Source organism: Eumetopias jubatus, unplaced genomic scaffold, assembly GCF_037043125.1.
Source record: "Eumetopias jubatus isolate StellerSeaLion01/CBP00866 unplaced genomic scaffold, mEumJub1_p1.0 scaffold_13, whole genome shotgun sequence".
Classification (NCBI taxonomy): Eukaryota; Metazoa; Chordata; class Mammalia; order Carnivora; family Otariidae; genus Eumetopias; species Eumetopias jubatus.
In genome coordinates, this window is record NW_028274819.1 from 77,374,229 (window position 1) to 77,386,262 (window position 12,034).

The following is a 12,034-nucleotide window of genomic DNA, read 5'->3' on the forward strand; positions in this document are numbered from 1 at the left end:
TACTGTGAGCTTGACAGCTTCCCCATACCTAAAAAAATTTTTGATGAGATTGGTGGTGATATTAACAAATGTGATTTTGAAAATATTATATAAAGAAATGTGTCAACATTTGGAAGATCTACATAACCCAGTGAACCAGTATTTTCCAAATGACTAATGCATGATGTTACAAAGTCATGTATGCATAAAAGATCCATTCAAACTGCAAGACAGATTAATGGAATGCAGTGTAAGGAAGGATTAAAATTAGTTGCATATATAACCCATATAAATGAGTTTATATGGTTTCTGATTCCATATTACAACTTTAAGAAACAATCACTTGTTGAATTGTGGTGTAGTGACAAATAAGAATATCCACATTATTTTGAAGATACTTTTAAAATCTTTCTCCCTTTTCCAGCTACCTATCTGTGTGAAGCAAAATTGTTCTCATCTACTTCAACCAAAACATCAAAATACACTGAATGCAAAAGCAGGTATCAGAACCTAGCTGCCTTCTATTAAGCTATATATTAAATACAATTATTAAAATGTAAAACAATGCCATTTTTATTTTTTAAAGTTATTTTTAATAAAAATGTTATTTATGTTAACATGTAACAAGCTTATTAATGTTAGTTTAAGTCTTAATTAATAACTATTTTTAAATTTCTCTGTTTTGTATTTCTACAGTGGTAAATGTTGATAGATAAACCCCACAAAAACAAAAGCTCTTTGGGGTCCTCAATAACTTTTGAGTATAAAGGGTTCCTGAAACTACTAGAAAAGACTATTATCAGAGTGAAAAAATTACCTAAAAATAAAACCATAGTTCCTAATCAATGACTTAGAACATACAGTAAAAGGCTGATTTGATACTTGATATAATATCATGATCAGAGCAAGTCATAAAACATTTTCTTGATATTAACTTACAAAGAGAATTCTGTTTTACTAATTTCAGTTGTGATGTAGTCAATTTTTCTCCTCGCTGGCTTTTATTCTCTTCATCTTGAACTACAAAGTCATCAATAATATAATCATCTCCATCTTCATCATATTCATAATCCTCCTCCTCCTCATCATCATTCTCATCACTGCTTGAGCAGGATTCCTTTTCAGAGTCCTAATTAAATTAAAACATATCCTTCAGTAAATTTTTACCCTTAAATTGTCAGTATGGATATGAAATTAAAAGATTAAATCTGAAACCAAAACAATGATCCATGGAAATTAACATCATATTGTAAGGTTAAAAAAAAGTCTTGTCATGTTAAATGCTGAACTTTTGGAATTAGGAAGAAGATAATATACCTTGGTAAATGATATAAAATGTTTAAAGTGGACATTAAGATTATAAATAGAAGTTAAAAAGAGGAAAGACCATATGAAACAGTCTTTCAATTTTAAAAGAGTGATAAACTGAGGCTCATGATAAAACTATATATTAGACACAACAGTGCAATCAAACATGTTCAAGGATACTTGGTTGAAAAATAAATTCAAGAATTGAGAAGTAGAACAGACTCAACACTTTGATTTTTATAAAAAATAAATACTTTAAGGAAAAATTTTAAAACAGTAACAAAACCAATAAAATATAACACACCTCAAAATCTCTACTACTATTTCGTCTCTGACGAGATCTTTGTTTTGAGAGTTCTTTCAGTTTCTGGAGTTGTTCTCGCTTTCTTGCAGCTACAGTTTTTTCAGGTTTTTTTTGCTCCAGCTCAACTGAAGAACATTCATCTTCAACCACTCTACGTGGACGTTTAACACCTACTTTTCTAACTAGGATATCACTATCATCACTCTCATCACTGTCATACATAACAGAAGAGATCCTTTTTCTCTTCCCTCGCTTGATGTGTTCTTCTTCTAGGTCCTCTTCTATTATTTGTTCAGTGTGTTTGTTGAGATCATCATCCTCTTGACTTGAATGTTTTCCATGATCTGGTAAGTCAACACTTCTATATTTGTTTTTGTTCTTTTCTTCTTCATACGTTGAACTGTTGCCAGTGTTCATGAGATGCTCACAGTTACTACTTTCACTTTCAACTTTAATTAATCTAAGTTCTCTTTCATTTTCTGGCTTTTTATTACTATCAAACCCCTTGTTATCATCAAGCTCTTCATCACTGTCAAGCTCTTCATCACTGTCAAGCTCTTCGTCACTATCAAACTCTTTGCCGCTATCAAACTCTTCACCACTGTCAAGCTCTTCGTCACTATCAAATAACTGTGAGATACTACTTCTTTTAGTCCGCCTCCAATCAACTCGAGATTTCTGCTCATGCTCTTGAGTTTTAGAATTTTTCCTTGTTTCGTGTCTTCTAACATGTACCATTTTCACTTAAGCTTCTACAAAATAAAGTTATTAGGAATATAATAATGATAACCAGATTACAACAATGAATGCATTTATGGTACAAACTATATTTATTTGGTGTTATAAAATGGTTCACAAAGGTAAAAATCACGTAAAATATCTGAGTGAAGATAGTAGAATATTTATTTATAATTTATTGAATATCTATGAAATAATTGTATGAACATTTATTCTGAATTATGCTATATTTTGTGCTGAAAGGGATACATAGAAAAATAATGGTCCTGTTTTCCAGAAGATTATTATCCATGGGTAGAACATACAAACATATATTAAGAAAAATGCAAGGTATTCATTTAGTACAAAATGAGAGATAAAAATAACTGCAATAAAATTATAAAGATGCAGGAAGAACAGTATAGCAAGTGCTCCACTGAAGATTTTATTGAACAGATATGATCTGATAGACTTCTAAAGGACTGGCTATATTTCAACAAAAAGAATGACAGAAAAAAGGATTTCAGGCAGGTAAAAATGGTAAGGTCAAAACTTTGGCACTGAGAGAGAACATGGTATGTTAAATAAGTGTGACCAAAAAAGGTGTGAAGAAAGGCTTTATGCTGGAAAAAAAGAGACAAGTATAGAAACATAGGGTGGGATTACCAGAATCATTCATCCTTAGGCCAAGGATTCTGAACAGAGAAATGATATGAATTATAACATAAAGGATCAATCAATTTATATGAAGAAAGTTATAAAGTAGTAGCTGACAAAAGATAGCATTGCAAAATTAAGAGATCACCTATCCACTAAGATTGTAGCTTCTATATACTTTAGTAAAATGGCAGTGGCTTTAAACCACTCAAAGTTAAAGATATAATCCAACAGAAAACTTACTAACAATCCAAAGGTGGGTGAAAAAATAGTTTCATGGTGAAGCAGAGCATGATATTGGGAAGGAAAACAAATACTGTAAGTTTCTGATTCAGAAAAGGCTGACCACCATTAAAATTATCACAAGTACATAATAAAGGAACAATTAGAGACAAGTAAGATAACTAGAAGAACAGTAACATGTATATACTTCTGTAGTTGCTAAGGAATTAGACATATGATCACAATGTAATGAGACTGACCTCATAATATATGTATAAGAACTTATATATTCTATTGAGTGCTATCTCCTTCAAAAGAAATCACCTTATGAGGCTAATTATTCCAATATTTGCACCATGGCACAGAATATTCTTGGAGGTTTTCTATAAAACATAGTATCAAACATTACATAAAAATATGAAAATAACCCCACTCCATTTTTTTTAATCCCAAAAAGTGGCTTAAATACCTATTTTATTGACTTGTCTTAGTTTAGGGACTGTTAGCAGCTTCCAGAAATTAAATCCAATTTCAAAAGATGAATATTAATTACCATTAGATATTTTTTAAATGTGCTGTAACTTTGAAGGTAATAAAAAAATAGAATGCCAAAATTTTTTGAGCAATGGTAGTATCAATGAATCAAGTTTATAGCTTTCCAAGATGATTCCTTTTTTGGGTGGGTGGGAGTGGGGGAAATACCACTCATTTGATTGTACAAATTCTGTTATGTTTAAAAGCAATGTGACAGTTTCTACAATGGTAACACCTCACATAAAATCAGAATAATGGCTGCTAAGATTATATACCAGAAATTTTCTTTATAGTGTAGGCTGAAGAGTGACCTTATGACAGTAACTGCTAGGAGATACACTGAGCATTATAACAGCAATATAACAAATCCTAGTCAACAGACAAAATATTCTGTTACTTGAAATTACACTTTGGTTGCATATTACAGAAGGCTTATAATAAAATCAGCAAAAATGAGAATTGTGGTCAAAATTCCTTTAAAAAAATCTCTATATTACTCTTTAAAGTATGTTTTTTCATATATCATACTGCTTCACAGTAGGTCCACCCAGTTTCTTCCCTAGGTTTTGAACAGATTACTGTTTTTTTTTTTAATTAAGCACAGATAAATTAGGCAGCTTATATTGTGAAGCCATATATTACAAATAAGTATTTTTTGAGCACATACAGTTAAATTTGCACAAACTGTGCATGTGCATTACACTACTAATGTCTTTTAATAAGTCTGTCTGAATTAGGAGAAATAATGAAAAAACATTTATGAAAACAAATGACAAATATGGCTTCAGTAGATTCACTAAAGCAAGTGTGAACATTAGGAACATTAAATGAAAGATGATTTTATTAGTACTCAAAAGCAGTTTCATGTACACTGGATGACTATCTCACAAAAGACAGTTATTTATCATATCAATAGGTGACTCCTATGACAATGGTAGAACAGGTAAGAACGTGACACTATAAAAATACCTATCACTACACACGGTTAGGCTATTAAAAAATCCTATATGTATAGGAATTTTTTAGTGCATTTTCATATCTGTTTTTAAATTCTGACAATTATCCTAGAAGGAAGATACTGTCTCCCTTCATTTACAAATATCAAAGCCAAGGACATAGAGTTTAAGTGACTTACCGATGATCACACAGCTTGTTAGTGACAGAGCAGGGATGAAAAACCAGGTCTCCTGATTCCCCGTCCAGTCCTACACAATGACTGCTGCCAATATTCTATTTATACAAGGTAGTAAAAATCATGCCTTTAAAAAGTCATTATTTTATCTCTCATTCATGCTAAATTTTAGTTTCATAAAATAATCATCAAAATAGTTTAGAGTTTACAAACATGCTTTTAAAAAAATTATGTAACAGAATTTTAGTGCACATGAGTTAGGCCAGACACTTCTGGAAATCGTCCATCCAATAGGCAAGAAAACAATGTGCAAAAGAAATGAAAATTTGAAACTTCCCTCTACCATCTTATTGATGACACTGATTATAAAATTTAAGGATTCCCCACTGAGTCCAAAAGTAAAAATTTCAAAAAAGGCAGTCTCTGATGAGAGAAAAAAATTTTATTTGGGAAAACAGCAGTACTGGATATTTGAAGAAGCAAATTTTATTTAAACAAATCAAGTTTCATTTGTCCAACTGCCAAATTTCCAGTTCTCTCTTCATATTTCAAAACTGCTATTTTATCAATGACGTCAAAAATTCTGTCATTGGAAAAGAAGATAATTTAAATATGGTAGGCTCCTCTTTTAAAATTGTGAATATTTTTCCTATGTTAGCTGGGGAGGGAAGAATGATGACAGAGGGAAAAGGTGAGTGAACTGAACCTGAGGAGAGAAATGAGAAGGTGAAGCTAGGTTGATGAATAAGCCATCTCTTGGTCTTTCGAATTCACTCAAAAAAAGAATCCATGCAATGGATATAATTTCTTTATATGCTGAGTATATACTCAATTTCTTGAAATGAGAATTTAATCAAGCTTCTTTAATGAAGCCTTACCTTTAGGCAAAGAGAAAAACAGAAAGACTCCAAACAGAAAGCATTAAATAAATGAAGATCAATACTATCACATCTTTGTGCTTCATAGTTAATATCACATAAAAGGCACATACATAGCTATGCTCTCTGCCAAAGAAAGTAAGTTAAAGGTAAGAATCCGTATTGCTCTCTCACCCACACTAACTCTACAACTAAAAGGTACTTTGATGATGTTACCTGAATTTCTCATCAGAAGAAATATCCTTTAGTCTAGACTTTGAGATTAACTCATCCTAAAGAAAAGATTCATTCTAGGAATCACTTGCCCTGTCAGGTGACAGTTTACATTTTTAAGGTTTGAAGGGCAGCCATTACTTGAAATTCCACCAGAAGGGGTGCATTCCTATTTGTAAAACAACACCCCTCCCTGATGTTTCCTTTTATCGGACAGTTTGGAGAAGACACCTTAACTGATCAAAGAAATGGTTACTGAATGTACACACTATGCCAGCACATGCTCAGAGCTGTGGCGTTACCAGAAGAAATCAACAACGCGGTCTCTGCTCCCAAGGAGCTCACAATCTGATGAAATTACTAGGGACACCAAAACAAGCCGGCATAATACATGATTTAAGGGCTACAGTGTATGATTCAGATTTAAGCTCTTTTCACATAGCTGTGAATAAATTTATCACAGTTCTTCCACTGCTGGAAAACAGGGCAGCACAACATGACAGGAATAGGAAATGGGAAGGTAACATATAAAGAGAGAAAAGCCAATTTGCCCCACTTAGAATCACGAACCAACGCTCCACAATTTCGCAGAGTGCATCCTGCCAGCTTAGCATCCGGGACAACTACAGTATTCATTAAAATCTTTTAACACTGAAGGTGGTTCTCTAAATCCAGCAGGGTTGAGTGGCAGAGGCAAGATCCTCTCGGGAATTAACACCAGAGTCATTTTCCTGATTACAAACCTGGCTCTTTGGCGGAACGCAGGCACCAAGGGCAGCACGCCCGCAGTCCGCTACTCTGCCTCCGGGAGAGAGGGGCACCGTAGCTAGGAAACCGGACCCTTAGAGCTTCACGATGACGTGCGAGGGACGACACAAACCCCCAGGCCCCAGAAGAGCTCCCCACCCAGACAACCAACAAGGGTCTGGAAAGGCCAGAAACCCGCGAAATCATCACTCGAGCTTCCCCCAAAAGTCCTGCCCACTTCCCCGCCGCGCAGGAAACTGGCACCCCGCCCACTGCAGCTCGGCCCAGGCGGCCGGCGAGTGGAGAACGACGTTGAGGGGTGTCGTCCCGTCCATCCCGAGAGTGCCCGCGGGAATTTTTTTTCCCCGCCTGCCGGGAGGCGCGGCTTCCCCTGCTCGGTTAATAAACCATTAGCAGCCTGAGCGAGAGCGAGTCCCCGCCCCGAGCTGCCCCCGCACCTCCCCACGCCCTCACCTTTCAAAGCTCCACCGCCTTTGCCTCCGCCCCAGGTACCCCCTCCAGACTGGCGACGCTCCTCCTCCTTCCGGGGACCAGGGGAAGTCCCGCCTCTGGGAGGAGCAAGGGGCGGGGTCGGCAGCGGGAGGGGCATCTTCCGGGAGCGTGTGCCGGGGGAGGAGCGGTCGCCGCGCGTTAGTCAGGGAGCGGTGCGGGTCCTGGTTCCAATTGAGGTGGGGAGAGGGGCCCGGTGGGCTGTGAGGGGCCGGGAGGACTGTCCAGGCTAAGCCCCGCGTGGGGAAGTGTGGCTTGCGGTGGAAGGGGTTGGCTTCTGGGGAAGAAATCAAACCTAACCGTTCCCTTGGGGAAGGGGGCTAGTCCCCGACTCCCTGGTTCTTCCGCTCTCTGCAGTAACTTTGGGGTGTGGCAGGGGCTAGTGACCGGCGTTTACTCCGGATCAGGGAGTGAAGGAGGTTTGTGATCACGATGGGGTTATAGTCTTTAACGCGGCCACTGGGGGAATAAAACAAATGTTTGTAATCCGGATTATCCGCGGTGGCTTGGGGCCTCCTCTACTGCCCATCTAAGTTAAAGGCCTGTTCCCTCAAACTTCCTCCCCTATCATCTTCCTCTGCCATCTCTTTGCCGGCCAAGCACATCCGGAGACGGGGTCAGGGCCACCAGGTTCCTGGTAAGGTTGAAAGACTGAGCGTGTAGGGCTGTTAAAGTGAGTCTGTGAAAGAAGGAAGGATTTTGTAGATTGCTTCAGAGGGAGTGTGGGGTGAGGCCCTGAGTCCCAGAGCCTCAGCATGTCAGGGAAACGGAAGCGGGTGGTGTTAACTATTAAAGATAAGCTTGATATAATAAAAAAACTTGAAGATGGAGGTTCTTCCAAACAATTGGCAGTGATTTATGGAATTGGTGAGACAACAGTTCGGGATATAAGAAAAAATAAGGAAAAGATTATAACTTATGCAAGCAGTTCTGATTCCACAAGTCTTCTGGCCAAGAGGAAATCTATGAAACCATCCATGTATGAGGAACTGGACAAAGCAATGCTAGAATGGTTCAACCAGCAAAGGGCAAAAGGGAATCCCATATCTGGACCGATTTGTGCAAAAAGGGCAGAGTTCTTCTTTTATGCTTTGGGAATGGATGGTGATTTTAACCCCTCCGCTGGTTGGTTAACTCGTTTTAAGCAGCGGCACAGCATTAGAGAGATTAACATTAGAAATGAAAGATTAAATGGAGATGAGACTGCTGTGGAAGATTTTTGTAACAACTTTCGAGACTTTATTGAACGAGAGAATTTACAGCCTGAGCAGATATACAATGCAGATGAAACTGGACTCTTTTGGAAATGCCTACCATCCAGGACTTCTGTGATCAAAGGTAAATGCACTGTCTCAGGGCACAAGTCAATTGAAGAAAGAGTCACTATCATGTGTTGTGCCAATGCAACAGGTTTACACAAACTGAAACTTTGTGTTGTGGGGAAAGCAAAGAAACCTCGCTCCTTCAAGTCAACTGACACCTCAAACCTGCCAGTCTCTTATTTCAGCCAAAAAGGTGCATGGATGGATCTTTCCATTTTCCGACAGTGGTTTGATAAGATCTTTGTGCCACAGGTTCGAGAATACTTAAGATCTAAAGGCCTGCAGGAGAAGGCTGTGCTCTTGTTGGATAATTCACCAACACATCCAAATGAAAATGTCCTCAGGTCAGATGATGGCCAAATATTTGCTAAATATTTACCACCTAATGTGGCTTCATTGATCCAGCCCTCCGATCAGGGAGTCATAGCGACAATGAAGAGAAATTATCGTGCAGGTCTTCTTCAGAACAACTTGGAAGAAGGTAATGACCTGAAATCATTCTGGAAGAAGCTAACTCTGCTAGATGCACTTTATGAAATAGCAATGGCATGGAATTTAGTAAAGCCGGTTACCATTAGCAGAGCATGGAAGAAGATTCTTCCTACCATAGAGGAGAAAGAAGGCTTGGACTTTGATGAAGAAGATGTTTCTGTGGCTACTGTGGCCACCATTTTACAACATACCAAAGGACTGGAAAATGTGACTACTGAGAACATCGAAAAATGGCTTGAAGTGGACAGTACTGAACCAGGCTATGAAGTGTTAACTGACAGCGAAATCATCAGAAGAGCACAAGGCCAGACAGACGAATCTAGTGAAAACGAGGAGGAGGAAATAGAACTGATTCCAGAGAAACATATTAATCATGCAGCTGCTCTCCAATGGACTGAAAATTTATTGGATTATCTAGAACAACAAGGTGATATGATTCTGCCTGATAAACTCGTGATACGTAAACTTCGAGCCACCATCAGAAATAAACAGAAGATGACAACCTCAAGTCAATAATGGCATGTCATTGTTAACCATTGTTTTGGTAATTGTGTTTGTAACTCTTAACCTCTGCAGTGTGATTTAATTTTCTTTGCGTTCTTAATTCTCAGTCACAGCCCTATGAAATGCAGATACAAAAATGTATCTGAAGTGATTCGAGGATTGTATGTTTTGCATCATCTCTGTGTCTTTATTTGTGCAGATAATTGGAAGCTGGTTCTGTATAGATATAAATTACATATACACAGGTATTCACTTTTGTAGATCTGCAATTACCCCTTCTATTACAGTGGCATTCCCTAAACTTTCTAAAAAAAAATTACAGATAACAGTGAACAGATGGAGCATTTTCCTGAAATCTGTTGTTTGGTTTATGAGGGCTGCCACAGTAATCTTTTCTTGTGTTAACATCTTAAATGTTATGTTTTGTGTGTCTGTATACACTGACAGAATGAGAAATATCTATATTTTAGATTTCAGGGTGATATGCAGTAATTAAAAGTGAAGTCCAATAATGAGGAAACTGATCAATGAATTATAAAAATAACTTAGAAATCATACTTTTGTTCTCTTACATTTGTTTATGTGGCAAGAGGGGGAGATTTTTCTGGAAGTAAATATATAGGAAGTGATTACTAAATTAGTAACAAAACTATTTGAAAGCTGATATATAAATGGGCTATTCTGATGTATTAATTTGTAGAAAACTGCGAGTTGAAAATTTGGGGAACTTTAGGTTATTTATACAAGGGGAATAAATAAGCTTGTTTTAATTGGGTCTTATGAATTGGGTAATTATTTATTCGTAATTATAGTACAGGTTTTGTAATGTTACACGTGGTAATACGAACTCCTACCTTATATGTGGGGAAGAATCTTGGGAATTTAAAGTTATGGTTTTTTTACTGTGTACTTGGAAATGTCTATAGTTTGAAAAAGTTTATCATACCTTCCCCTTTTATTTGATACGAAAAGAAAAAGAAATGAGAAGAATAAAGTTATTATTATTTTTAACAAGCCATAGGTTGTGACCTGTTTTATGAAGAAAGCAGAAATAATTATGGAAAGTGTCAGATTCTAAGGACTTTCATTTACTCTTTTAACACTTGTAAAAAGGTATTCTTTCTTCTAGAATCCATTTAAGTCAGATTTTTGATAAATTTGCTTAGTAAATTTAATATGTTTATTCAGGACATTGAAAAGACTGTGAATATTGATTTAATTTATAATTTAAAAGCAATGTGGGTCTCCATATTTCATGTTTTGGCCCTTTAAAAAATGTTCTCTATCAGTCATTTTTTAAAAGTTTTAACTGTTTCATTGAAATATTTTGCATTTTATATTTATAGTGCCTTTCTTAGAATTCTAAGACTTCAAGGAGACTTTTAGCTTCCCTAATTTCTGTTATCTTAATGATGTATGTCCGGAGTTTTTAAAAAAGACTTCTGTGATGAGAACTGTTTAAAAATTATTGCATGAATTGCCTCAGTGCACAGAGGAAAAAGCATCAGAAATTAACATACATATTGAATCAGATAATTATACATCCCGCTATAAATTCAATTGTATATAAAAGAATTTTTCATTTTTCTAATATGAAAATGTATAAAAGCTTCTTGGAATTTCTGTCTGGATTTGCTCAATTTTTAAAAATCTTGTCAGTGAAATTCAGCTGTATCGTTGCCACCTAGTGGTAAAATTAACATTGCTGTTAAGCTGTGTGATTTCAAATATTGGTATCAAGTAAAAGGTTCACTATTTTGTGGCCTTGAGTGTGAATCTTATGACTCTTTCTTTAGCCTGTGAGAGACTGCTCTTGTTTTTTAGATTTATAGCTATTTTCTCTTTTCTAAAAGCTGCCAACACTGGTAGGCTATAGTTCTGTTTTGGACCTTTTTATCCTTAAGCGTAAGTATAAAAGCTGCCAATTACTGAATACCATGTTATGTTCTAAACAATTTACTTATATAATCCTCAAATTATGGTGGAAATACTGAGGCTCAATTGCTGAAGATCCCTTGGGTACAGGTAAGAATTTAAGCCCAGATATTTGATGCCAAAAGCCTATGCTTGTATTATCCAACCTAGGCTAACCTCTTAACCTTTTCCAGTCTTCAAAATATATTTCCTGCCCCCAGCCCCACTCCACCCACCCTTCACGGATGTCTGACTTTACTTCTCTGTACACTTGTGGCGGCAACTGCCCTTTCCTCTACTCTTATGAAATTAGTCTTCCTCTTTCTTTACCCTGTAGTTCATTTCCGTTTATCCCCAACCTAATAGCATTTGAAACTCGAATCATCTGTCTTTTGATTTCTGGTCAGCCATGCTCAGTGAGGATCCTTTCTCACTTAAACAATTTAAAACCCACCATTGGGAAAATAAACAGTTCCCGCAAACATTCCTCTTTAGTTTATGAGACAGTCTCAAAGAGATGCGAGGAATTGGCGCAGTATTGTACCAACATGAAAGTCTTGCTAGACCAAAGATACTGAAAACTGCTACTATCAAAACCACA

At 36.7% G+C, this 12,034-nt stretch overlaps 2 protein-coding genes across 4 annotated transcripts in view; one reads left to right on the top strand and one right to left on the bottom strand.

The window, feature by feature from the left end:
- The window catches only part of CCDC82 (coiled-coil domain containing 82), a 32,046-nt gene extending 24,813 nt beyond the window's left edge, over positions 1-7,233 (bottom strand). For 2 of the 3 annotated variants that reach the window (XM_028119607.2, XM_028119609.2), the window contains exons 1-4: positions 7,166-7,233; positions 4,857-4,951; positions 1,592-2,343; positions 919-1,108 (exon numbers count right to left, since the gene is read on the bottom strand). In XM_028119607.2, the coding sequence (XP_027975408.1) occupies positions 919-1,108; positions 1,592-2,329 (928 nt within the window). In that variant the 5' untranslated portion in view covers positions 2,330-2,343; positions 4,857-4,951; positions 7,166-7,233. Of the gene's footprint in view, positions 1-918; positions 1,109-1,591; positions 2,344-4,856; positions 4,952-6,687; positions 7,133-7,165 lie in introns of those variants that run through there. The other variant, XM_028119608.2, reaches the window with a different exon arrangement.
- Positions 7,234-7,317: 84 nt separating this feature from the next.
- JRKL (JRK like) lies at positions 7,318-11,288 on the top strand. The gene has a single exon (XM_028119606.2). The coding sequence runs from the start codon at positions 7,957-7,959 to the stop codon at positions 9,529-9,531; it is 1,575 nt and encodes a 524-aa protein (XP_027975407.1). The 5' UTR covers positions 7,318-7,956; the 3' UTR covers positions 9,532-11,288.
- Positions 11,289-12,034: the final 746 nt, after the last annotated feature.

Bases quoted from the DNA above. Each gene is read 5' to 3' on its own strand.
- JRKL (XM_028119606.2), top strand. From the start codon at position 7,957: ATGTCAGGGAAACGGAAGCGGGTGGTGTTAACTATTAAAGATAAGCTT.